This window comes from Numida meleagris, chromosome 4, assembly GCF_002078875.1.
Source record: "Numida meleagris isolate 19003 breed g44 Domestic line chromosome 4, NumMel1.0, whole genome shotgun sequence".
Classification (NCBI taxonomy): domain Eukaryota; kingdom Metazoa; phylum Chordata; class Aves; order Galliformes; family Numididae; genus Numida; species Numida meleagris.
In genome coordinates this window covers 96,675,584-96,703,120 of record NC_034412.1, presented here as the reverse complement: position 1 = coordinate 96,703,120, position 27,537 = coordinate 96,675,584, and the positions used below count along the sequence as shown (strand labels likewise).

General features: G+C 49.0%; 1 protein-coding gene across 4 annotated transcripts in view; it reads right to left on the bottom strand.

The window, feature by feature from the left end:
• EXOC6B (exocyst complex component 6B) overlaps nucleotides 1-27,537 on the bottom strand; it is a 248,811-nt gene that overhangs the window by 94,484 nt on the left and 126,790 nt on the right. For all 4 annotated transcript variants that reach the window (XM_021396671.1, XM_021396669.1, XM_021396670.1 and 1 more), the window contains 10 exons: nucleotides 20,015-20,098; nucleotides 19,819-19,865; nucleotides 18,812-18,932; nucleotides 16,601-16,672; nucleotides 16,367-16,464; nucleotides 16,101-16,206; nucleotides 14,834-14,943; nucleotides 8,927-9,038; nucleotides 5,668-5,802; nucleotides 4,398-4,577 (listed from right to left, as the gene is read on the bottom strand). In XM_021396671.1, coding sequence (XP_021252346.1) covers nucleotides 4,398-4,577; nucleotides 5,668-5,802; nucleotides 8,927-9,038; nucleotides 14,834-14,943; nucleotides 16,101-16,206; nucleotides 16,367-16,464; nucleotides 16,601-16,672; nucleotides 18,812-18,932; nucleotides 19,819-19,865; nucleotides 20,015-20,098 — 1,065 coding nt within the window. The remainder of the gene's footprint in view (nucleotides 1-4,397; nucleotides 4,578-5,667; nucleotides 5,803-8,926; nucleotides 9,039-14,833; nucleotides 14,944-16,100; nucleotides 16,207-16,366; nucleotides 16,465-16,600; nucleotides 16,673-18,811; nucleotides 18,933-19,818; nucleotides 19,866-20,014; nucleotides 20,099-27,537) is intronic.

The following is a 27,537-nucleotide window of genomic DNA, read 5'->3' as shown; positions in this document are numbered from 1 at the left end:
CAACACTTGAGAATTGCAATTCTCGATTGTACACTTGGAATTGCAATCCCTACTTGACCACTTGGAATTGCAACTCCTGTTTCAACACTTGGAATTGAAGTCCCTACTCGACCACTTGGAATTGCAATTCTTGACTGAACATTTGGCATTGCAATCCCTACTTCAACACTTGGGAGCTACAATCCCTACTTGATCACCAGGAGTTGCAATCCCCACTTGACCACCTGGAATTGCAAATCCTGCTTCAACACTTGGAATTGTAATCCCTACTTCAACACCTGAAAGTTGCAATTCTTGACTGACCACTTGGAACTGCAACCCCTACTTGACCATTTGGAACTGCAGTCCCCACTTGACCACCTGGAGTTGCAATTCCTGCTTCAACACTTGGAATAGCAATCCCTAGTTGGCCGCTTGGAATTTCAGTCCCTACTTGACCACTTGCAATTGCAATTCCTACCTGGACACTTGGAATTGCAATCTCTGGCTGACCACTTGAGGAAATAAGGACTCTATGCCAGGCCACTGGCCAGGATCAGCTTTATCAGCAGCATTAATTCTTCCCCAAGAAATTCAGCCTTGCATCCATCCCCAAATGGGAGCACAGAGCCAAAGCTGGGACGGAGCTGCCCTTTCGCTCCTCTCCTCTCCCCACAGCATTCCGTGACCCCTGAGGCCGTCCCCTCTGCCCGCTGTGCTCTGAGCCTTGACCCCAGCCAGGTTTCCTGCCCACGAGCAGCCCCGTCCAACACAATGGGATTACTCACACCCAGCACATGAAGCAACCGCCCGCATTTTTGCAGGATCAGGGCTTTCGGCTCCGTTCTATTACAGGGCAGCGCTTTTTGTTGCTGTGATTTTAGCGCAGGAACGGCCGGCATGCCCAGGCTGAGTTCCTTTGATCAGTAGGTGAGGGTTTTTTGCTGTAATTGCTGTCGTGACAAAGGGCCGGCGAGCAGCTCGTCTCCTGCTCCTTACTCATCCCTCTGCCTGCCACTCTTCTCCTTCTAAATACCAGCTGCAAAGCGCAAACACCCGCAGAGAGCTCAGCTCCTCGCTTGTGCTCACCGTGTAAATCCAGCGGGCACAAAGCTCTGCTGGAAGGGGCACTGCCAAAGCAGCAAGGACATGGGAACACGAGGGTGGGCGCAGAGCTGGGGCTACACGTAGGAAGCAGAGGATGCCCCACTCTCCCTTTCCTTGTGGCTACTGGTGTGTGGACATCCGCCACCTGCAGACTCATTTACAACAGGGGAACATCTCCTCTTAGGTGATAACCCCGGTGTATTTGGGGCTGGATGCAGACCAGCCGCATGGGAAAAGCTCCACCTCGCTGCTAGCAGCCCCACAATGCTCACTGCCAACTTGTGCTTTTGGGAGATGCTTCCTTTCCCTCTCGAGGCCCTCTCACCCCTTCCTTTCACAAAGGAAGCACATCCCGTCCACGCGGTGCTTTCACAAACATCGCCTTCATTTTTCTGCGCTGCTTTAGACAGATGGGGGCTTTCCCACGCCTCACCCCCTACAAATCATTCAGAAAGTCACCGAAATTATGAAGTGTTTCTAAATCAGGGGCTGGGAAAGAGGTCCTTGAGAAGAAATCAGCTGAGCCATCAAAGGAGCTGGTGCCCTTCCAGCAGCCTTCGGCTCTTCCTGACTCATCCTCACTTGCGGTGCCCGCAGGGAATTCATCTCCACAACGCTCCTCTGAAGGAAGGCACTCCAATACACGAAAGAATCATGGAATCACAGAATGGCTTGGGTTGGAAGGGACCTCAAGGATCAGCTCCAGCCCCAACTGTGGGCAGTGATACCTCTCTCTCCTATCCACCATTTAACCCAGGTCTCCCAGCGTCACAATCCATGGGGCTGGTGGGAAGCTCAGTGCTGGGCAGTGCTTTGAAGGCAGCAGCTGAGCAGCTCTGGCACATTACCTGGTTCCTGCAGCATGGCAAGCTCCCACCAGCTGCCTCCTGTTCAGTCCTTCCAGACCAACTAGCTGGCTTCCCCATCTCCCAAACCATTTTGATTAATTCAAAAAGGAAACATTAATATTTAAGGAAGATAAATCACTCCAGGTCTGTCTCATAAATCATCGTGAGCATCTCTCCCCATCCTCCTCTCTCCTGGTGGCCGCGCTTCACGCTCTGGTGCAGAGCGAGCCCCCCTCACTCTGTGCAGGAGGAACAAAGGGGATTTCTGCCCTTGCTAGAGGGAAGGAAGGAGCAAGAGACAGCATATGAGTAGTGAGCAGGAAGGTAAGCTGGAATGCCTTCTGAGAATGTCAGTATCAATTAATCCAGGGGTTGGACACAATGATACTAACGGGTCCCTTCCAACTTGGGGTATTCTATCATTTTTCAAACAAATATCCCTATAAAAAACACACCCATCTCTTTGAGGTACAAACGTGTTAGAAGTATCAATAGAGTCCAAAGTGAAGCAGAGAAGAAGGCTGAGCATTTCTTCATTTCTGGTACCCCTGCTGCAGGCATCACCCTTCCCTGCTCCCATGAACTCAATTAGTCACGTAAGGACTCCCACTGTCATCTAATGGGTTGGGTTGGGACCTTCTTCAAGCCCACCCAGTCCCAGTCCTTCCATGGGCAGGGCCACCTTGCACCAGCCCAATGCCCACAGCCCCATGCAGTCTGTCCTTGGGCACCTCCAGCAATGGGGCACCTACAGCTCTCTGGGCAGCAGTGCCAGGGCCTCACTGCCCTCATGGTGAATCATAGAATGGCCTGGGTTGAAAAGGACCATAATGATCATTGAGTTTCAATCCCCCTGCTGTGTGCAGGGCTGCCAACCACTAGACCAGGCTGCCCAGAGCCACATCCAGCCTGGCCTTGAATGCCTCCAGGGATGGGGCATGGAAGAATGCCCATGAAGAATGTCTTCAGCCCTCAGATGGGCACCCACCTGCCCCACGCCTGTAGCCACTGCCATGCTGCTTGGGTCTGCCAATGGATGGAGGCATTTTGGCCATAAACCTGGACTCAATGAGAAGGTGGGTGAATGGCTCTCCAACCTCTCTGCACATCTTATTTAGAAGTTTGTTCCAGAGATAAAAGAGCCAAGAAAGCACTTTTTTTTTTTTTTCCCCCCCTCAACAGCATCTCCAGGAATGGAGAACTGGGAAAGACGCTTTCATTGGTTGGACTTGATGAACTTGGAGGTCTTTTCCAACCTTAATGATTCTATGATTTCTCTTTTGGTGGCCAGAGACATAGAATCATCATAGAATGGCTGGAGTTGGAAAGGACCATTAAAAGCCATCTGGTCCCACTCCCTGCACTGAGTCGGGACACCCAGAGCTCTGTCAAGTGATCAGAGCCCCTCCAGCCTGAGCCATGCAGAAGGCTGGAAAGTACTGAAGTGTTGAAGCTGTCACACCTCCTAAGTTAGTTCTGGAGTGCTGGAATACCCTTTCCAGCAGAGCAATCCCTGGGACACAAACAAGCAGAATGAAGTTCAGGAAGCTGCCACTGCGCACTATTAGCCTTCCCTTCCTGCTTCTATCCAAGCTAGTGAGAGGTGTCCACAGTGCGGGCTGGTATTCTGCGCAGCACACAGTATCAAGAAAGAGGTAGCACTCCAGTGAAGAAGAAAAATCTGAAGTTGCTTTTAGGACAGACACAGAGCTCAGTGGATTTGGTGTTTCCAAATACCTGCTGACCGAAGTATATACTCGTAAGTATATATCCAGACAGCCCAGAACAATTCTTGTTTAAAATAAAAAAAATAAAATAAAAAAAAGCTGTCGGAGCAAAAATGAAACCCCCTGATGATGATATTTTTCCTATTCAAGTGGACACTACTCAGCCAACTGCAGAACAACAACATAAAAGAATTTTTGATCGCAGTAGCAGCATAAACACAGGCATATTTTGGACAGCAGAGAAAAGAAAGGAACACATGCTGCCTTACAATGCAGAGCAATATTTTGATGTAAGGCACCCAGTGACTTGACAAACGTTTGGAAACGGGTCTGCAGTTTGAATAATCCACGCTGTTATGCTGAGATCTCTCAAAAATCATTCTTGAATGTCCATTAAGATGAAGGCTAACATATCTCAAGCATAGGTGGCCAGTGAATTATGATCTTGCTTCTGCTGGTGGACTGGGGTATTTCCCTCTTTCCCACAGAAGCAGACGTGCAGATTCTTGGGGGGACTCTCAGTGAAGTCCAACTTCTGCTAACACGTGCAATAGCTTACTTTAGAAATAGATTTGTTACTTCACAACGCTTGATCCACTGTCAAACAGGGCCAGCGTAAGGCCCCATTTCCATCACACTCTATAAAGCTCGAGCAACCATTCGTTTCAACAGCACCATCAGCTGCCTGTGCACTTTCCAGCCTGAAAAAAAGAAAGAAAATGGGGAGGCCCCTTACCGGGAGGTGCGTGAAGACAGCAAACGTGCTGCGCAGGAAGCCAATGAGATCCACAAGGTAGTCGCTGGCCCTGCTGCCGGGCTCCAGAGCCATCCAGTCGTAGTCTGCCAGCTGCAGGAACTGGTCGATCTTCTGGTTCAGGTTGGTGTAAATCTCTTCCTCGGCAGCGTGCCGGGCGTCCTGCCAAACCCAGACCACGTTATATGGGATGGAGAGTCCACGCCACAAGTCTGCACAGATGCTCCATATGGCAGAGGACGCTAGATTGGCACAAACTTTCGCCTTAACAGCAGCACAAGGCAAAGTGTCTGTTGTCAACTAATGGGTTGCAATGGGCTCAGGTTAGCTCATCCTGGCAGGTCAGCACTGGGCATGATCAGGCTGGTGTCTGATCACTAAAACCCAGGGAACAGGAGGACAAATTCAGTGTGGGATGGGAGGGAGAGAGATGGGAGAAGATCGTTTCATGTGGAAAAAGGCTGAGATCCACCAAACTGTGGGTGCAGGAGAACCACAAACTGGCAGAGGGGCTCGGAGCCTTCCTGTCAGGGCAAGGAGGAGAAAACTCATCCTTAGGCCAAATGGGAAAATGGGGGCTGATGGGAAAAGGAAAGGATTTCCTTGGGGTCACAGGGCCTGTTGGGTTATCCCAAGGGAAACCTCACCCAACCAATTCCCTACCATTGCTGGAGTCCTTGGCACTGTTCCCTTCTGCTCTGTGGCCAAAGGGCACGATTCAGACACCCCACAACTGAACCAACTGTGGTCTTAAAAATTCATGTGAAGAATCTGGGGAGAATGCTCCTGGGTTGTGATTTAAAGATTGGGAATTCCAGCACTTTCTTTCAGCCCTGATTTTTAGAATTGCCACTCTCCTTTTAGCATTTAACGACACTAAAAGGAACAGAAAGACACAGAAACTTAAGTTCTGAAAATCTATTCTCCTCTTGGGTGAAAGAAGAGAGCTTGCATTCGTGGCCAGCCGCACGCAGCTCTGTATGGTGATCAAACAGCAAAATGAAAGCTCATTGAAGAGAGAATTAAAATCAGGCTTTAGTTTAAAAGCTGCTTAATTCCTTAGATAATGAGCACTGCAGTCGCAGGCCGTAAATTAGGGCTACAAAGGCTCAAGATCTAGGCAAGAGTAGTGCACACAGCTGCTCTGAAGGGCAAACCCCAAAAGCTCGTTTGATGGCCACAGCTCCCAGGCCATGACAAAATCACCTTTCAATCCAAACAGGGACAGCAGCTCCCCAGAGGTGCCATTTACCTTGAAAGTTGTGGTCCCGTAAAGTTTCGTGGTGTGGACAGTTTCTGGAAGTACATTGGTGATATTGGTGATGAACTCTTCGAGGAACTTGCAAGATTTCTCCAAGTGGGTTGTATTGATAATAATCTGTACCAGCTGCAAAGGCAAAGAAAAAATACTCAGAAAAGATATTCAGAAAAGGTGCTCAGAAAAGGTGCTCCTGAAGCCAGGGAGGTGCCAGGTTGGTGGGTGCCAGTTTCTGAGAACTTCTGGCAGGAAAAGCTGATGCTGTACAAACACACTGAGCTTCGCTCCATACCCAGAGGCTCTCCTCCTTTAACGACAGCAGGGACTTACATAAAAGATCATTTTTTTGGAGGGGGAAAAAAAAAAAAAAAAGCATTTCCCATGACAGCCACTAATACCACTAAAGATTTGTTTCTAATGACTTTCCTATGCTCAGCTGTCAGTCAGCACTCCATTCAGTGCAGTTCAAATGCAACAGGCTTACAAAGAAGCGCCATGTCAGACCACAGGTATTCTGGCTGCTAATGAACCCTAACGAACCCGCACCTTGAGTGACACTTAACAGCAGCACTCTGAGGCACCCGACAAAGGATCCAAGGGCTTTGCTTCTCCAGGGGAGGTGTGGGTGAACCCTGGTGTCTCCCTGGTTATCACGTGCACCATTATCTGCAATTTTCTTCATGCTGCCTTCTCTTGCTTCCTTCACACGGCACCGGATCGGGACATTAAAGGCAACGACAGAGAGGAAGACTCTGCTGAAGTCAATCAATGCCAGTGCTCATAATCCAGAGCAAAACAATCCCGGCTTCGCCTTCAGGATGGCTGCCTTGGAGGCCAAACACATCACTAATTCCTTAAGCAGGTACCTTTCTTCTGTGCAGCCCGCCGTGAATACGTTCAAGGTGTAACGTAAGCTGCAACAAAACCTTTCCAAACAACATCTAGCTCTGATATCGTGCCAAAACGCTTCTCTTGCAGACACAGAAGGCATTACAATGCTCCAGACTGACATCATTTAATTGCCGGAGCATGGTGTGGTAGTCTGCAGTTACCTCTTCTAAAGAAATTATTTTGAAACACAAATCATTTGCTTCTGAATGAGATGGAAACAGGCAGCGCCCTGCCAGGCACAGCATTGTTTCTTTTCTCTTGTTGCTTCTTTGATCCTTTTATGTTTAAGCACCAACTTGAGTGTTGCAGACACATAAATACTGAAGGAAAGCTGCAAAGATTGAGGCGCCCAACTCGTGTTCGTGCCAGATCACATCCAAACGGGCAATGGCCGCAGACTGGGAGGCTCAGTTTGGATGCTGGGAACAAAGAGAGATCTTACAAATTGCCCACAGAAGCTGTTGGACCTGTGCCTTGGGGAAATGGAGTCAGGTAGAGAAAGCAAAGCGGAGGAGACTCGGATTGAGCAAGGAGGTCCCTTCCAGCCAACGCTTCTGTGATTTCAGTGCTCACTGTCAAGACATTGAACTGCGGTCTATTTGAACTCCTCCTGTTTTGCACTCAGTCTCCAGAAAGCATTAACACAGTAACCAGGAGGGCTTCTCATTTCTCAGCTCCCTGGATTCATTCAGTTCTCGATTTTTGCCTTCTGACAAGAGCTCATTCGTTTGCCTTTCCCTGTGTCAGCTCTTATGTCACAATGGAGAGGCATTTTCCTATAGCTTCAAGCTAATTAAATATTGGCTATTCCCAACCGTATGAAACTCCTCCTAAACCTCTTCTCATCACAACACATTGGTCCAGACCTGTAGGCCTGAGTGCAAAAGCTGCATCTAACTTCATGCAGTTCTGAATTCACAGGTTGGACAGCGGTCATGGCATCTTTGGTAGCATTGGCCTCTGCACCCTGCTGGGTCTTCCTTCCTTCCCCTTCCAACTGTTCAATTAGGAAAATAAATAAAGGAGGATATCAGACCATGAAGGTTGGAAAATGGCCTTGAATCTCACCTTATCCGCTGCCTGGAAGAAGATATTGGAGTGTCTAGAAACAGATGGCATTGTTTTGAGTCAAAATGAAAACTGGGAAGTGATAGTTATGCAAAGTACTTAAATATCTTTTGAGGTCACTTCTGACACCAGGCCAATGCTTTCACTTGACATGGGACTCTTCCAGGTGCCCTCCAATCCCTCATCTATGTTTCTCCTTTTATGAAGAGGGAAGGTTTTGAGAAGCTCAGAGGAAAATTGGACGAACAGGTCAACGGTTATGCAAAGAAAAGAAGCAGGGGGGCAGGAAGATGCCCCAAGTATTTTTTTCTTCAGTCAAATCAGGAAAAAAAAAGCCACAGAGAGAACACAGGGAGAAGGTTAGTTGGTTGGCAAGTGCAGGGAACAAGAGGGTGAAACTCTCTCAACAAACATGAGACGAGATCCAGAGATGAACATTGGCCTCCAGCTCAAAATAATACCTTTCTCTGGAGGAACTCATGCTACCTAAGCTCTCTTTGCCAGAACCCAAGGGATGGTGTGCAGTGCTCAGCATGGAGGGAGCCTGGGGAGGAGCAGGACGGAAGAGGAATTTGCCCCCAAGGAGCAGAGAGATTCCAGACTGTGAGATAAAGGTCTGAGGAAGCATCGTGTGTAAATACAGACCGCCATAAATGCACTCAACTCCCCCAAACTCACCCACGTGGGGTATTTTGGAGTGCCCAGAGAACACTACGCATTCTTACAGAGCAGTTAATTAAAGAACTGCAGCTGTACTAATACCTGCTCGTTTCATAACAGCACACAGAGGTCCAACTAAGGCGTTCTAACTGGCTCGGATACCCCACGTGTTCCCAAACAGTCGTGACTTACAAGCCTCGAACTTTATGGAAATCTGACTTTGTGCACAGAAAAGGGTCAGTCTTGAAAAGAAAATGCCAGAACAGAGTTCAGGCCGTACAAACGTGCCACTGCCCTTAGATGGAGAGCAGCCCTCCATTCTCACGGCTCCCACGTGTCTCTTCTCTGGCACGAAGCCACCCCAGCACTCCTTGAAACCCTCCCACCTGCCTTCAACCCAGATATGTAACGCCCCAAAAACTCAAAAAGAGGGGCAATTCTAACCAAGCTTCGCCCTTCCATAAGCATAAAGCCTTTCTTGCTTCGTACAACCAGGATTCCTGGTTGTTTTCCAACCAAATATTTTACAGTAATGCTCCAAACCAGCATCTCTACAAGGTGCTGGAACGAGCTCCAAGGGACAGAACCCCACTTTGGTGCCCTGCCCTGGAAATTGCTTGATGTGCAGCCTCACCTCCGTCAGCCCCACGTTTTTCCTCTTGATGACATTCTGTAAGCAGTTGCTCAGCGTTCGGGTCAGCAGCAGGTTTGTCGATTTTCTGATCATATCATCAACTTCCGTGGAGCTGGAAAGCAGAATTTCCAGAGAGGTTTGCACAGTGCTTTATCTCAAGGCAAAAAGTAAAATAAAACTATGTGGTGTCACCATCACTCAGTCTCCTTCTGCGGCTTATGCTTGATCATCTGCACGCTGCCTACAGCTGCTGACATGGAAATACATACTGAAATACCAACAATTTTGGCCTTTTTGTGCATGCAAAGAAGGCAAACATGGGCAAACCTACATCCTTGTGCCTCTCCTCTTAGAGCAGCCAACACAGCCTGGGGTAAGAGTCACCCACATCATTCTCACCGATGCATTCAGCCTTGCACAGCGCACAAAGCTGGAATTTCTGCACATTCAGATCAAATCAAACACTTGAAAAATTGCTGGCTTTTTTTTTTTCCCCTCCTTTCTTTTTTAGTACATCAGATTCTAACACGTCCGTGGCCTTTGCCAGATGACTGCAACCTCAGTATTGCTCAAGCCGGGGGGGGGGGGGTTTGGCTTTCTGCTTTTTGCTGCAGGGCCGCCGCCGTGCCCCTCCATCAGCGCACGCCAGCAAGGTGCAACCTCTGCTTCTTGCAGCAGGGCCTGGAAGCCAGCCCCAGCGCCGGAGCCTTTGATCTGTCGTTGGCCCTGCATTAGCCCTGACACGACGGGGCTTTATCTCTGGCAGCGCAGTGACAGGCAGCTGATGGCCAAAGAAAATTTCAAACTGCAAGGCTGAGAAACATTAATAACTTTCAGGCTCCTGGTAAATCAACCCCGTGACCTTTTGCTCCTTATCCTGTTTTACCTGACAAATGGGCCAGATTACAAAGCAGGGATCGACAGGGGAAACAAAAGCAAGCCTTGCAGTGCCTGCAGTGCTGGTGCACAGCTCGGGGCACTGCTACTGGGGTGCCCAAAGAGAGGGGTCAGGCATTGCCAGCCTCTGCCCAGCACACACCTGGGAAGTTCTCTGCGTGGTTAACATCAGAGCAGGCACACCAAGTCCTGCCCAGGCACGTGATGCTGGACAAAGTGAGACTGAATGTTCTCCCAGAGCCTCTCATTCTTCCTGAGCACCAAGTAGTGCACATGCATCAGTACAGGTTGGGAGATGAGCTGCTGGGAAGGAGCTCTACAGAGAAGATGCTGGTTGACCAGCGGTTGACCAAGAGTTGACCAATGGTTGACCAACTGTTGACCAGTGGTTGACTACAGGGTGATCATAAGGCAGCAGAGTGCTCTGGTGGCCAAGAAGACTGGTGGGACCCCAGGATGCGTTGCACAGAGCGTGGGCAGCAGGGCGAGGGAGGTGCTCCTCCTGTCTGCTCTGCCCCGGGGAGGACACAGCTGGAGCACTGCACCCAGTGCTGGGCTACCCAGTTCCAGGCAGACAGGGAACTGCTGGGAGAGCCCAGCGGAGGGCTGCAGAGATGGTGGGGGCCTGGAGCACCTCCTGATGGGGACAGGCTGAGTGCCCAGGGGATGTACACCTGGAGGAGAGAAGGCTGAGAGGGATCTGAGCAGTGCAGATCCATGTCTGAAGGGCAAGGGCCAGAAGATGGGGCTGTGCTCTGTTTGGTGGTGCCCACTGACAGCACAAGGGGCACTGGGCACAAACCGGAGCCCAGAGAGTTTCATCTGAACGGGAGGAAGAAATGTTTTACTTGACTTGGAGGTTGACAGACCCCTGGCACAAGCTGCCCAGAGAGGTGGGGGACTCTCCTCTGAGGATATTCAAACCCACCTGGACACTTTCCTGTGAAACCTGCTGTAGGGAGCTGCTTTAGGGAGATCTCCAGAGGTCTTTTCCTTCTGTGACTCTGTGAAGCAGTCTTCAGGAAAGTTCCTTTTGCTCATTTTCAGTCTGCTGCATCAGAATTGCACGGAAAGCCCTGAGGTCCCCAGGAGAAGCGGAGAACACTGCTCCCTGTGGATGTGACTGAGCCAAGCTGCTCTCCTGTCCCAGCCAGCTGCAAGCCGTGTCATGCTGCAGCTTTCCCAAGGAAGAGCCCAGCTGCACAACTCCCCATACACGGAGCGGCTGCTCGCCACACTGAGCTCACCAGCAGCTTTCTGTAATATTGCCCTTACCCTGATGTTGAAAAGTCAGCTTTTGTGGGCTGTGCTCCTGCTGACCCCTATCCCCTTCCCAGCTGGATGCTAGGAGAACGGAACCAACAGCTCGGCAGGATCCTGACGATCTAAACGCAATGTCACCAGCCAGAGCCTCAGTGCTGGTCTCTTCTGGGTCATTGCTATTGATCCCTGGGAGTTTCCTTTCCTCCTGCTCAGTGTGGATACGCCTCCTGTGCCATGATAATCAGGGCCAGCCCACATCACGTCTCACATCCCTGGGCTCCTCCTGGCAGGGCTGGGACGTCAGCTCCAAGATGATGCACTTGGGTTTCAAAAGCGTGGAATGAAAAGTGGAGGGAACAGAAACCAGCCACCGAGTTTTTCCTTGTCCTCGCACCGTGGCAATGGCTCTCAAAGAAGCTTTTACTTAAACAAAACCAAAAAGAAAAAAAAGCAAAAACCCAGCACACGCACACACACGCAGCCCAGGCTTCCCATCATCCCCCAGGAAGGACCAGATTGTCCCCAGTCCTCTCCACCAGACAACAGCACGGTTAAATATAGCAAGAGCAATGAAACCTAATGCTGTGATGGTCCACAGATGGCAAAAAAGCGACGTGGTGGCAAAAGGGGACCTCCTGACACAGGGGAAGTCGAGTGCTGCTGCCAGCAGAGTGTGGGAGCCACGAGCTGGAGAGCCACAAGGGCTGGAGCCACGCTCGGAAAGGGCAAAAAAAAAGGGTGCAGGGAGCAAATGGCACATGATGCTGTGCCTCCATATCAGCACCAGGTGCCTTTGGGGAGCTGTAAGGGAAGATCATGAAATCACGGATTCACCAAGCCCACCATCTTCTGGAAGCGGAGGCGGTCAAGAATGGGGCACGATGGTGATGAGATGGAAAACGAGCATGTTTAGACACTATGTCAGCTTTTCTCCCTGAAACAACCCAACCATCAACTAGGTTGTGCTGTAAAAGCTTGCTTTTTGAATTCAACCATCAACCTGTCATTGGGGCGTTGAAATCCAACAAGCCCAGGGCTGGCTGCATGCACGGCCCATGACAGTCACACTGCCAGTCCCTTCCCCGTGCTGCCAGCCCTGGTTGTCCCACCCCTCGCTGCAGTGTCACCAAACACTGTGCTGGCTTCACCAGTGGGAATCACTGCGACGTTTCATCCACGAGAGCCTCCATGGCATGAACAAGTCGTGCTTCATAACACTCAGCACTTCTACACAGTGTTTACCTCTTCAAAGCACTTCTAACCGAGTTTTCTTCTGACCTCAGGTGCTGTTTCCAAAGGCTTCCTGCTATCATTTTGTTAGCTGCCCACGTAAGCTAGAAAATAAAGCTGAAATGATGGATACACGTTGGGCAAAGCAGCCAGGTGACCCCCGCGGCTGGGTGCCAGCGGAGCACAAAGATCTGTGACATCTCCCACGAGGTCCACGCACCATGAAAACAAAGCAGGAACGCTCCTTGGAAGAAGTCTGATTCCCAGCAGGACGTGACCAGGAGCAGCAGTGCCATGGAGAAGCATCAATGAGGGTTCACCACGAGTGTGCTTGGTGGTACAAGTCCCTTGCCCAGCACCTCCGAGCTGAGCCAACGCAGAGCAGAAGCTCTCTGAGCTGATTCGGGTGTTCAAGGCTCTAATTTATTATTATTAATAATAATTTTATCACCGAAATTATTAGCAGCACTTTAAATAATTGTATCCGAAGTACTCTCGGGATCACTGCTCTGTTTGGGAAAAAAACAACCCGAGTCCTGGTGGATTAGGGCTGCCATCTCTGCTGTTTTCCAAAGATATTCCCTATCTTTAAAATGGGAAATTCCACTGGAATGGGTGGAAGCCTTCCAGTGAGTGGATGCTTTTAAAGACATCTCCTCAATGAGCTCGCATACACGCTTCTTTTTCCGAGGGGAGCAATGCTGAATATACAAAGGAGGTTTTCTTTCTCCTAATCAAATTAATAGAGCCAAGCCAAAAGAATTTGCAACCCCCGTAAATGCGCAGTAAGCTCCACATTTTCTTCAAATACTTTAAAAGCAAAACAAGTTCCACAAGCATATCAACATAAAGGAGTCTACTCCCGTCCAACAAATACAAGGAGCTAGTTTAAAATAATAATTAGAAAAAATACAAGCTACATTTTCTGCCACGGGCTCTGTTCTTCAGGAAAAGACTGCAGAGCGTTTAAGCAAACTGTCTGGGTTAGTGACAGCTGATGTCCCATATCCCATAGCAGTAGTCATGACCTTCAGGGCCCCCCGTGACTGACGGGCTGACCCCAATCACTCCAGGGTGCAAGGTAAATGACAACCAAAGAAGAACAAGAAAGAGAAGAGAAAGAAAACTTGCTGCCGGCTTTGTAGCCAAGCTTCCTAATAAAACCTAATTCAAGCTGTCAGGGTGAAATGAAGAAAGTGTCAACGGGGGTTTTCAGAGAAATATTCCAAATGTTTGGCTAGAAAGTCCGAGAGCTCAGCTCCCCTCCCCCAGCCCCAAACCACTCCTCAAAAAGGGCTGGAAAATCCAATGTCGAAAGGAATTTTAATAACCTGTCCGGGGGGACCCTGAGGAGTGGCCCTAGGGAACGCTTTTCTTCCATTCCCTGACAAACCCAATCATCTCCGTAATGGTGAAGAGAGCAAAACTCGCGAGGGAAGTGCCAGCGGAGGGCTCCGCTGAAACCAGCGTCCGTGTGAAATAGGACCATTCCCCCGGCCTTCCAAACAGAGCCATTTAGTGGTGACCTGCAGGTTAAGAGCCTGGGGAGGCTCCGAAGAGAACAACCTGCCACCAGTGAAAGGCTGAGGTCGAACTCGAGGAGGGGGTGAAACATCCTCTGCTTGCACACCAGCCGCCACGTCCTGGGAAAGACACGGAGCTGCCCAGGGAGGTGAAACCCCGTGTACAGCCCCAGATTTTGCTGGTATGGCACTGAGAGCACTGGAAATGAGTAATGAGAGCCTTCTGCCCTTCTGATGCCTCTACCAAGGCAAGAGCATTCACTGGGTGCAAAAAGAAAGCAGTTCCTGGCTAAGAGAGTTGTCTTCCACCCGAGCACATGCACGCAAGACCAGTACCTAGGAGCCTAGGGATGGAGGAAGGATGGTAACAACAAAACACAGGATATTTCTGAGGATTTTATATATATATACATATATATACAAATGAATCAGATTATTTGTATGTATCCTCCCATGAGAAATAAAAATATATTTGTATAAAAACCCCTAAACCAGCAGCCAGAACTCAGTACCACACAGGACAAAACAAAACCTTGGGTTTTCTGGCCAACACGCTCCACGAGGGACAATGTGGGGAAGCTGTGCTGCCATTACTACCAGGCACTGACCTTCCTTTCTTGGAAAGACCAGAACCATCCATTTACCACGACTCAGAAGCATCTTAGAGGGATGGGCTCTTTCCCCTTTTACACACCTAGCATGGCACTGGGCTCTTTTTTCCTGCATAAGGGAGATATTCTGAAGACTCTGTACATGAAGGATGCCAAGCTCCAAGGGGACCACCAGCCACCTCCATCCTGGACAGAGCATATCCAGGCAGTTGAGTGGCATGGAAGGTCAAGAACTAATATTTTAATCACGCTGAGATATCTCAATGCCAACAAAACTTCTTTTTTGGGGGGTTGGACCCAATGATCTCTAGAGGTCCCTTCCAACCCCTACGATTCTGTGTGATTCTGTGATTATCATGACCAGTAATGCAATGATCTCGTACCTCAAATGAAGGTCTTCTGAAAACTTCAGACAGGCGTAGATGAATTCCTTAATCTGATTGTAAACTTTAGGCACAAACTCAGAAAAGGGGAACTTCTTTGGAAACGGTTGCTGTAAAGTACAGGAGAGAATTGAAGTCAAAGAGATGTTTAAGAGGGAGAATCACTCTTACAGCCAGCCCAGAGTGACGACTGCTTTCCAGTAACGTGTTCCAAGCAGCCAAATTAATTCTAATATTTAGCTAAGTCCAGCAAGGAGACAACAAGCCAGCATTTATTGTATATTACATAAACATTTCAGCCAAGTGAAAGACCAGATAATCACTTACAAATGGCACATGGGTGCATAAGGGATTTGGAGTCTGAAAAGGGCTGGAAGGAGACTTGTAGCTAGAAGGGAACAGGCAGCAGAAAGCAATTCCTTCTTTTCCAACTCCCTTATTCGTATGAACAAACCCTGTCAGAGGGCTCCTTTGCTCTTATTTCCCACCACACACTGGCGTTTTGCTTGGTCACCTCCCCAGTTACCCCACAAGGTGAGCACTTGCTTACAACAGAAAAGCCAAGAGGAAACAGATGTCCTCTCCCTCACAAACCAAATTTTCACTAGCTAGCTTTTACCCGTAGCACAGATGTGGCTGGGAGGTGCAGAGCGTAACCGTAAAACCTGGACCCTGTGATACAGTCTTAGGGAAGGACACAGACTTTCAGAAATCTAAACACTTGACTTGGATCGAAAACCCTCCCAGCCATAATTAAGTTCGCCAGGCTTGGAGCTCGCTGGCTGCCAGATGTGGAGCACAAGGCCAAGCATGCTTTTAAGGGACGCTGCCTAGGTCAAATCTGGCTACACCCTTAGGTTCTGCATGCACGCACTTTTATAAAAGCCAAGATATGCCACTTTCTGGTTTTTGTTGTTTTTATGTCTTTTTTTTTCAGTTAGTATTAGATTAAAACAAGTTAAAGTCAATAACAGTTCATAAAATGGGCATGAAACACCAAAGGAAGGAGACACTTCTGTCTCTCTCCCATCTACTGCAAGTGATGCTGAACTGCAAAAGCACACTGTGCTCTGAAAACAAAATTGATGAGGTATTCCTCACCCACGCCAGGAGAAATGCAACACATGGAAAGTCTATGTGTTCTTATCTCTTTTTGTTTTGTGTTGCTGGGACCTTCTTTTTTGTAATTCTCAAGGCCAGCAGCAGAGGTGTGGGGTTGCAGGGCACTGGGAGACGCGCCGTGCCGGTTGCCCCATTTCAACGTTACCTTTTCAAGTTCTGCGTCCTGGAATGGGAACTGTCCAACTATTTTCTTATAAATCTCTTCATTCGTCACTGGGATGGGACTGTAGTTATCTGAATCAAGTATACTTCTAGAAAAGAAGAAAGCAAGAAAGCTACAGCTAGGGGGAGGCTGTAAGGTCCCTTCCATGATGAGGTTCTATGCTTCTATGATTCAAGTAAGGCTTTTATTTCCTGGTTAAAAGTACTCTGTAAGGTATGCCTCAGGAGTTTGCTTAAAGAGCTTCTCACCTGAAAACTCCCGACCATTTCTTCAGCAGCGTTTCACTGTACTGGTCTTGGATCTCCAACAGCATGTCGAAGAGCTGGTTCACTGGGAAGCCGTATCCCTGCCACGAGTGGAGGAACAGAGCAACTACATCAGCTCCCAGCGAGTCACCCCCGAGCAGCACTTGTGTTTCGGGAACTTGCACACAAATTCTCCCTGCAAACATGCCCGGTGGCCGACAGACGACAGTCACCTACCTGGAGCGTATCTGCAAAGAGGACGATGAGGTTCTTCAAGTCTAACACCAGGCTTGGGTCCGAGCAATACGACTGCAAAGAAGGGATCATTAAAACACGTTTTAAACCACAGCGTGTGGGGAAAATACGGCCCTCAGCCCTCCTGCCTTATCACTCGAGTGATAATACATAGGCACACCGTGCAGGCCTAGGATCAGCGGTGTTTATCACACAGCCCGTGCCTTAAGGGCTTGCAGGGCACAGGAAGGCACGCTGATAAGGGTATCTCTCCTGGTAGCACACGGCTCTCGGGGCTCTCCGTGATGAATAAGGATTTCAGTTGCTCTCCAGATACCTGAAGTGTTTCTAAGATTACCCAGGAGCTGCTGGGGAAGCCAGAGGAGACGAAGCAAATCAGCGCGCTGCCATGCCAAGAAGACAGCAGAGCCTCTCATGTAATATTTAGCGTGTTGTGTCTAATGGTAATGAAGCATTGCAGCGAGGCATCTCCGAGCCCCACACCAAGGCTGCATTGCTAAGTGGAAGGGTCAGGCTGAGGAAAAACACGCTGCGTGCCTTTTAGCAACACGAATGGTCAGAGCTGCAACGGATATATGTATTTATTGCAGGTCAGGACACTGCCTGAGGGCCTGAGGACACTACTGCACCCCATGATTGCCCTGAGCATCACCCCAGGGACAGCTGGCATCACCCACGCGAGTCGCACCCCATCTCCACAGCAGCAGCAAACCTCAGCTCTGCTGAAATATGGAACGTTTCAGACAGACTCTTACCAAATATAGAACCAGCGATCGTATGCTGGAAAAAAAAAAGAGACTGAGATTTAAAGCCCACTGGAAACTCAAGGAGGAACGGCTCCATTAATCAATGGGAATGACTGGAAGAGATGCTTTTTCCATTTCACTCTCCAAAAAAGAAAAGTCAGAAAGAAAGATAATGCCCTGAAGCTATCAGAAATGATAAAAGATGTCCACTGCAGCAAGGAAGAAAATCCAGGCGTTACATTTGGCCGAATGGGAAGAACTGGAACAGCCTCAACCTGTGCAAAAGCCTTCCAGCAAGTCTCACCAGCAGCACGGGATGGACAGCACTGGTCTGCAGAGATGATAGAGTTGACCACTATAACAGCTTTAAGGAATTGTGGCAGATTTTGTGCTTACTGAAACTCCTGACAGCCCCTTCCTGCACTAAGCTTGGCATCACTTACTGGTGACTGCTGGTCATGGTGGTAAAAGTGAAAAACAGAGCGTGCGTACCCGTCTGTCCCTCCTGGCCAGCACACTAGCAGGAAACCCCACTCATAAAGAAAAGAAGTGCAGCTTTACAACGCAAGGAGGTGTACATCTCTCTGCCCAGCCCCTTCCTGGGGCATGGAAGAAGCACTGGACTGCTCAGGGAGCAAGCACAGCATTAGATGCACACCCACAACAGCCACCCCACCCCGCAGCATCCTCCTGCTGCTGGATGGTGCTGCCTTCCAGGATTTGAACAATTTGAAAAGGGACTCGGGGAAAGTCATTCAAGATTCTTCTTTTATGATCCAATGTGATTTTTTGCCTCCCATAAACCAATAGGGCGGCTCTACAGCGAGCGAGGAAACATCAAAACAACTCAAGCGTTCCCAGGTGAAACGGTGCAATATTACATCAGCTCATGCAAAACTAGAGAACCAAACTTGGCTTTTTTTGCCATTGGCTTTTTCGTTTGCTCAAGCGGAGAAACACCAAAGCAACAAGTAACGTTTTCCACACTTCTTTCAGTATTAAAGAGTAAGAAACGTAGCTTGCATCTTCTCAAGCACAAACGATTCGCCGTTTGATAGCAGCCCATCCGCTGCCCTTCATTTTAAGGGAACAGCAAACGGGATCGTACTTCAGCGTGCCAAATACGGAGGCTTTTTTCCCCAGATTTCCAGGACAACCCGACTCCCTCTGCTGGTGCTTTCCAAAAGTGATGAGCCAAGCAATGGAAAACACTGAAGCGCTGTTTTCTCGCTTCCAGCCTCCCCAGGTATTGCAAGCTCGGTACTGGGAAATACAGTGCAACGCAAACCAAAAAAAAAGCCAAGTTCTTTTGGAGGAACAGCAGCGTGTTCCCTCTGTTGCTTAAAAAAGAGTCAAGTCAAAACAGAGCAGTGCTGTGAAGGCCACTATTTCCAGCACGTCAAGCCAAACTCAAGCAACAGCTGAGCAATCTGAGGCTTTTACTTACTGAGTGCGTCCTTAGCGCTGCAATGGTTTTTGATAACGCCATCTCCCACAGCTCATCAATGTAGGCTCTATTTACCAAGCCCTGCGTGGTATGCAGGATGTGATCTTCAACTACAAAAAACCTGGCGGGGAGGGAGAAAACGGCGCTGTCATCAGAAGGCACAGGTTTTGAGGCACCAAGAGAGATCTGCAAACGCTGCACGCGAGGGACGTGCATTGCACGTGCACAAATCCCCAGGGCCAGCCCAGATCTGCAGCATCTGTCCCAGATAAGGCTAAGGATAGATATTTTCTTCACCCATTTTTTAACGTTGCAGCGTTTCCTACGATGCCGCACTGCATTACAGCGGCGAGCCAAAAGCCCAGCTGTTCCCAGCAATGCACCTCTGTGCACACACAAAGGCAGAGCTTTCCCACTCTGTTATTTGAACAAGAACTGCTGATTGAACTCTGCCCCAGCCAGCAGCAATCGCCTTACAATGGGTTAACTGCAGGGAGAACACTTTAACTGCAGGGAAAAGACTCTCGTGCTCGCTACCCCGTGCTCTCACCACCATTTAGAGGCAATCAGTTCACTCCAGTCCTCATTTATCAAACGTACCGGTCCAAAAGCAGCAGCACGTTTCAGGGCCGGGTGTCCCCAAACACCATTTTAAACAGTCACGAGCAAAACCTCCGTTCTATTTTGTAGGGAAAATCCAGCCCAGCAGCCCGAAGCTGCGTTAGGAGCTCAGCAGCACAAGCAAGAAAATAATCAAATAACTGTCAAATATTAATGGCTCATTAAGGCAGAGGGCCTATTCACCTCATTAGTGAGGCAAGTAGGTGGTGCTACCAGAGCTGGCAGGTTGCATACAGCAAAGTTCACCACATTTTCTCCTGGTTTGTCTCCTTTTGAAGGGCAGTCAAAAAAAAGAGCAATATTCCCTCCTCTCTCTTCCCTTCTGGGCTCCTCACAAACACAGCGCACACACATTTAGCAAGCGCCTGTATAAAAAGAATACCTACCCCACAATTTGATTGAAATACTTCCTGTAGCCGTCTAACGTTTCGTGCTGCAACAAAGGAGAAGTGAGCAGAGATTAAAATAAAGGAGGGAAAAACGGGAAAGAAAGAAGAGGCCACCCACAAGGTGCAGTGTGCACGGGGACAGCCCTGGGCTGCTTCATTAGGACCCCAAGCACTGAACAGGGTATGGCCGTACCATGTTGGAGGGAGGCTGCAGCACCAGCCGGGCTTGTTTTCTTCTCTGTTTCCTGTAGTAGCTCTCAAAGGTTTCTCGGGCACCCTGGAAAGCAGAGAGGATGAATTCAAGTAAGCAGCCTTTGCGTTAATCATTCAGTTGCACGTACAGCACACCGCATCAGCCACGCAAAGCACGCTTTCCTCTAGCGTATTTGCACAATTCAATCCAAGTACCTAATGAAGACTAATTTTACTCTGAACGCTAAGTGGAATAAAGCCAAATACAGGTTGGAGCGTACCCGAGTTGGACTAGATGACGTTCCAGGGTCCCTTCCTACTCAAACAATCCTATGATCCTGTGACCCCTCTGTACCCGCTTCCCAATATCCTCGGGCAGATGTGGCACACAGGGCTGTGCAACTCTCTCCTTTACCAAACCCTAAGCTGGACAAACATCCCATCTACCTCACGGTGGGGACAGTGAAACAACCAGGTTTCTAGTGCTGGTGAACATCGAGAGGGGCCCAGCAATGCCAAAAGGAGCGGCATAAATTCTTGCACTGATTCTCAGTGATGCAAAGCCACAAACGTCAGAGAGTTTAAGGAAAACATGCTTTGGGTGGGTAATACCTATTCTGTCAGACTGGCCAGTTGAGTCGGAGAAAAGAAATGAGTTGTTGAGCTCATCCTCTCCCTTCACTGCCGTGCCTCACCCACCACGGGGTCTGAACCTCCAGATGGGAGCCAGCTGCTCCCAAAACCCAAGCACATGGGTTTCCCCTCCACGAGCATCACCCACCCACGCCAGGCATGGCAGACGGGTCAAGGCGCTGGTGGTTGAGGCCGTGCCTTTGTAGGGGGCTTGGTTTTACCAAAAGCTACATCTGAGCACCCCACCCAAGGCAGGGCAACGCAGCCACGCGGATCCTCTGATGCCATCTACCTGCTGAGCCCTCCAGGTCCCCCGGGCTATGTAAAACCTCGCTGGTTTCTCCCTGTCTGTTTCTCCCTCCCCCACGCCCGTCCTGTTTTATGTCTGAAATTGGATTATAAACATTTCAGAGAAGGGACAAGGCCTCGCTTTGAACTGGTGGGAGACAAAAATCTCATTTGGAATTCACAAAACAAACAAGACGCAACAACAAATATCACCTGCCTGAGAAAGGCACCAGACACCAGCCTCTTCTACCAAGAAAACAAAGAAACAAAAAAGAAAACCTGATGCTAATTTACTGATGCTCTGGCTACTCCATCGTTACACAAGCAGGCTGCCTTAAAAAGGCCTCAGCTAAAGGGGACTTGGGCAATTTCTCTTCCTTTCTTCTACATGTCTTTTTTTCTACAGAAGTTGGTCTCAATGGGTTCCTTCCAACTTGGGATATTCTATGATCCTGTATCAGAGCTCAAGCCCCTATGCTGGGCTGCTGCTCTCAGTTTGGCAGTGCTATAGGAGAACCAGACTGTTCCATGTTCCCGCGCGACCACTGCTGAGATCAGATTTTAGACATCCGCTAAGCTTTGCTTTGCCTCATTTCTCAAAACCTCCACAAGTGGAAGAAGAACCCGATTATTTCCACCCGGAACGTGGCAGCCGCCCATCTCCAGCCGCATCCCTGGGGTTTGGAGTGAAGCCGCTCACTAACTCAGCACAGCCTGCTACCAATGAGTTTGTGATGCAAACTCCTAACTGAAGGCTTTCCTCCCTGCCTCATCCTTATTAAATTGCTGTTGGGCCCCACCGAAGGCAGGAGCCCCGAAGGACCAGCCCCCGAGAGCGGCTTTACACAACGTCCCATGGAAGTCAGCAGGTAATTAATTCCCCATTAATGAATGCACAGAAGCTGCCACCTCCCCACGCCACGCGGGACCTTGGGGACCTCATGGAAGTCTTGAAAGCAGCTCATCTCCCAAAGGCCGGTCTGAAACCAATCAGCTATTTTAATACCAGATTTTGAACATTTCTAGGACTGCGCCGCAGCAATGCGTGCCAGCTGAAATCGCTTTCCCTCCAGCTGAGCTTTCTGATGGCACTGAGAGTTCTTCCCTGCTCCCCTCGCCCTCCTCACACACTTCTTCAGGGAGGAAAGGCCAAGAGGCGTCCCCTCACCTCGCTCCCATTGCCCTCTGCCCCATCCTCTACCTGCCCACCTCATTGCAGAGCTTCTCCACGTGGTGTGACCGCCTCCCAGAGCTCACCACGCAGATGCCACCGGGCTGTGGGGACAACACGCGTCCCCCCGGCCAGGAGCTGAAATCACCGACCCCATCGTTTGGCTCCACTGAGGATGTACCACCAGATTTCATGAAAATAGCTTGCATTCCTGCTTTTCTGATGGCTTGAGGAGTCACAGAGTCGTAAAGGTTGGAAAAGGCCACGAAGATCATCAAGTCCAACCACTGTCCCATCACCACCATGCCCACGTCTCACGAAGCACGCGAGCCAACTTTATTATAATATTCTCTGATCATTAAGCTAATTTGGGCTGCACTTCAACTGGAAAAACTTTCCATTTTCCTCCGGCAAGAGAGACCTGAGCTGGGCTGGAGATCCCATACAAAGGCCTCGCTATAAATCTGCCCCACACCTCGGAGGGGCCCTTCAGCCCCATACGGTGCCTGGAGGCTCTGGATGTCAGGTCCTCCTGGTTCCAGCCCAGCACATGGCTTTCACTTCAGCAGAGAAGGAACAGCAAAGATGTTTGAAAGCATTCCCCAAAAAGACCGAGGCCATATTCACATTTTAATGATTTCCCTAAAATTTATGGCCCCGAGACCTGCCAATTTGACCAAAAACATCTCCCTCCTGATGCACTGTTCCCTGTATTTTCCTTCTTGAGCCTTTTTTGAATGGCCCAAGAATGAGAGACTCTCTCATGAGAGGCTATTCCAAAGAAAAAACTTCTCCTCCCCCCCAAAAAAATCTCTCGACACTATTCACATTTTTCTTATGCACTATTTCATCCTTTTCTCTTAAGTGCATTCCTCCATCATCCCCCCAGACCATTTCATCGCTCATGCATTATATTCTCTTAAGAACGGGAAGTCTTTCTTCCCCTTGGTGGCAGTTTTAGTTAGACCACCCAGTTTCCCACATTTGACCTACTTAGGACCATACAACTTATCACGTCTTCAGATAATATTATTCCCCTTCTCTGCGCACTATTTTTAATATCATTTTCCTCTGGGTGAGAAAAAAATGATGATAGTAAAACAAAACAAAGCGAAAACAAACAAACACAAAGAAACCACACCAAAAAATAGCACCCAGAACAGACTACGAGGCCCCGTATTTTATATACTGCTCTGGAAACACCACGTAGCATTCACACTTCCATGCAGTTCTGCTCTCGCAGCCCCAGGCCTGATGGCTTTTCCCCACATTTAACCAATCCTGTCATTACCAGCTTTCAAAGACGGTGCTTTGGGACATAAATGCTGCACACAAGGTATTGTGAGACGTGACTTTGGGAGCATCACCAGCCCACTCAGGCTCAGCCTCCTGCAGTAGCCACCAGAAGCATGGGCAGGTCCAGTGGTGCAGAGAACTGGCTGAATAAAAGACGTGTTCCAAAAATCTCCTGAGTGCTTTAGCACAGTACTCGAGGCAAACATCACCTTTGTCAGCCAATGCTTTGATAAAAGCACCTCAACAGAGCTGACCTGCACCTACACCCATAAGCTCAGAGCAGCAGAGCTGTGTATGTGCCCTACTGCTGCTTTCCATGTCCCTTCAGTCAGAAGAACTCAACTTCTTGTCTTTCTTTTCTCTTAAAAGTGGTTATTGCCCTATAAATATCAGTTGCACCTGTAACACCTCTTCCTCCTGAAGAAAGGTGGAGGTGCTCAAGAAATGCGCAGATGTGGCACCTTGGGATGTGGTTAGTAGGCATGGTGGAGGAGGGTTGGGGTTGGAGTTGGACTTGGTGATCTTAGAGGTCTTCTCCAACCTTACTGATTCTATGACTCCATAAAATAACAGCAATGCATAAGCAGGCCCATGGGAAAGGCTCCTGCATGGAGCAGGTCCCAGCCCCAACCTCTCATTGACTTCCACGTTCACCACGGACCTTCTACAGCAGCAAGACACTGCTAAGATGTATCATTAGAGAGGCAGGATCCTTGCTCCTCAAGGGTTTCTTGTAAACTCAATCCAAAATGTGAAGCAATCGGGAAAGCACGCTGGGGAGAGGAGAAGGAGGTACTTTTCTTATTTATCCATTTACTTTTAATCAGAACAGGTTTCCCTCAACTCTCATTGTCTTAATTTAAGCAAGCGGGAAGAGTCCAAAGCTCCACTTCCAAACTACACATTTATTCTAATCGCCGATCCAGGAAAAAACCTCAATAATGTCTCATATTTTTAAAATTACCAAGCAGAACTTTCCTTCTCAAATTAGCTTCAGAGTTCACAGAGTTGGCAATGAGAGGCAGATAATTAAGATCGTAGATGAGCCCCACATAAGGGAAAACAGAATATCATCACAAGAATGCAAAAACAACAGCTGAAAAAAAGTACAAAAAGTTTCATAACTCAGGAGCAGCAGAGAGCTGAAAGCAAATCTAGTTGTGAATGACATGGGAAAAGCGTGCTCTAGAGCTCATTCTGCTATTGTCCTCAGCAAACCATTAAAATGGCCACTAAAATGGCAATTTTTGGATCCAGAACGTATGGGCAACAGTATTTCGGGTAATTCCATTTCTGCTAACTTGGAGCAGAAATCTACCCCATGCACTTCGTGTAATGGAAGTGTACCAGCCATGTACAACTGGGGATATTACCAGTTGAGCCCTTGCCACATCATTAGTCCACTCCCCCAAAAACACATCATTACCATATAAGCAAGGCAACATGTGATAACAGACCATACCTATCTGCTGAACAGATTCCTCCCTTGATGAACCCAAGCTGTGATTAGTTCACTATCTCTATGCAGATACCAGCTAACTACACATGCAAATCAAGCAGAAATAGCCCCAGTTCACTTGTAACAACTGAGATGAAGCGCTGAAGAATGCTTTTGTAGCCCCCTACCCATGAACCACACCACTCTTAACACTGCAGCTGTGGTTTTTGCTTTCGTGACTTTGGTTGTCCTCATTTTTGGTGACAACTTTAAACCCATGGTACACCTGCATTTAGTAATGTATTAGCACTTGCTGCTGCATGACCTGGACTTCTGTTAAATTTCCCTCTCACTTTCACTGGTTCTTCACCCTCCTTTGACTTTGGTCCACAAAAATTCTTAGTCATTAATTTCGGGAATTCTCCCACCTTTAAGAGAGAGAGACGCAGCATCCCACAAGAGCGTGGTGAGATGTGCCACAAACCAGCAGCTCTGTTCCTATACAATCACCTCAACTGTTCTCCAAGAAGCAGATCAGCATTCTACTGTCTATAAAAGTCTGCCTTCAACCAGCTCCTTGTAAACAAGAATTAAACGCAGAGCGGCCAAAATCTAAAACAAGATAAGGTGTCAATATGGGTGACATGGGGTAAATACATGGTTGGATGGTGAGGTTATGGGGGTTGGGGTAAATCAGTCACGCTCTACAGGGAGGCCTGTAACAAGTGGAGAATCATAATGGGGAGTTCTGTGTCCTGCCTTGCTTAACATCTTTGTCTCTGGGAGGCAATAGACGTGGCCTTAGCTGCTTTCCAGATGACACCAAAGTGGGGAAAAAATCAGCGTGCTCATTCTGAAGGGTAGTGCCAATGTCCAAGGGGTCTCAGCAGGCTGGAGGAAGGAGCCAACAAGAACACAATGAATTTCAACAAGGAAATGCCAAGTCACACACCTGGAAAAGGAAGAACCCTCAGACCTCCTGCAACAACACAGATGAAGACAACTGCTTTAGGAGCACCCCTGTGGATGAAGACAGTAAGTTCTGGTAGACAGCACGCTGAACACGAATCAGCACTGCACCTCTGCAGCAAAGGTAGCTAAAAGCATCTGGGGATCTAACAGCTGCCTTCCCATATCTACAGTATCTACTGAGAAGATGGAGCCCGGCTGGCATTTCATGGCAGTGCCCAGCAGGTGACACAGCGGGTACAAACAAAACAGAGACATTCTGACTGGTTGGGACAAAAACCTTTTTCACAGAGAGAACAGGCAGGCAGTGGAAAGCATTTCACGGAGAGGTTGTGCAGTCCCCATCCTTGGAGAACCTCAAGACCTGCCTGGATGAGGTCCTGAAATACTAGGTTGGATCTCACAGGTGACTTGCTCTGAGCAAGACTGGACTAGAGACATTCTGAGGTCCCTTCCAACCTGGCTGACCCTACCCTGGGAACAACAGGCTTTACAAACAGGCTACAGAGATTCTGAAGCCTCCAGGTACTTTCACACGTGGCTTACTTCCCAGCCTGGGCTTCAAAATGTCCTGGTCACCAGCCATTTCCAATGTGTCACGTCCTGTGAGGAGGACGGGCCAGAAATGGGGCCAAGCTCCCATTTGGGGGGATTTAACCAATCTCGGACTCATTCAGGAAATAACAGGATATTCCTTTTCCTCCACATCACTGAGCAAGGGCGCCGCGATTTGTCACCCCTCACCTGGCTGAAACAGGCCCCTATGGACAGCGTTTCACTTTCATTCACGTACAGGTGCTAAACCACACTTGGCATCACATCAGCACTGAAGAGACACTCAATCAAACCTGGATCTCACTTCTTGTACCCCCTGAATTTCATGGGCACGCACAATATCAGACCCACGTGTATAATCCCCCTCCCTGTGGGACTCACAACAGCCCTTGGGACATGACCTAAGTTCTAAAATCCTGCAAGCAACCTCCAGAATAGTGAAGATGGGCCATTTGTTTTAAGGAGAAACAATCCTCTGGCACTTAAGGAACCCAACAGGAGTGTGTGTGCTAGTTGGAAACAAGCTGCAAAAAGATGAGCTCGGAACAAAACGAGCCCCAGAGATCCCTCAAAACAAGAGAAAAGTGGTAACTGCTAACGAAACACAAAGAAGTCTGACTCCCAAGCAGATGCTTAACTTTAAAAGCATAAACATTCCCTAATAATTTCACAGAGACACAGGGGTACGCACGCAGGTGCTCCAAACAGAGCCTGTGAGCACTTTGCTGAAGCGGGATCAAAAAGCCTGAGCCCCGTGGAACCATTTGTTTACTGTAAACACCACCTCCAGACCGAAAACAAAAAGATAAAGCTAACCAGAAAACTGCGTGGGGGGAAGAGAGCGCAGCGGTGTGGTGAGTGCTGGGCGCGGGGCAGGCCTGTCCCTGCGGCAACCCCACAGTAGGCCGCACTCAGCCCCATGCGTGAGCCATGTGGGCTCACCCCACATTTGTGACCGCTGCCACAAGCATTAGAACTGTAGAATCACAGAATCACAGCGTGGTTGGGTTGGAGGAGACTTTAAGGATCATCCAGCCTCAACCACTGCTATGGGCTGGGTGACCCCCACCAGCGCACTGCCCAGGGTCCCATCCACGGCCTTGGGCACCGCCAGGGATGAGCAGCAGTGCCAACACCTCACCTCCAACCTCCTCACTTCTAACCTAGATCTCCC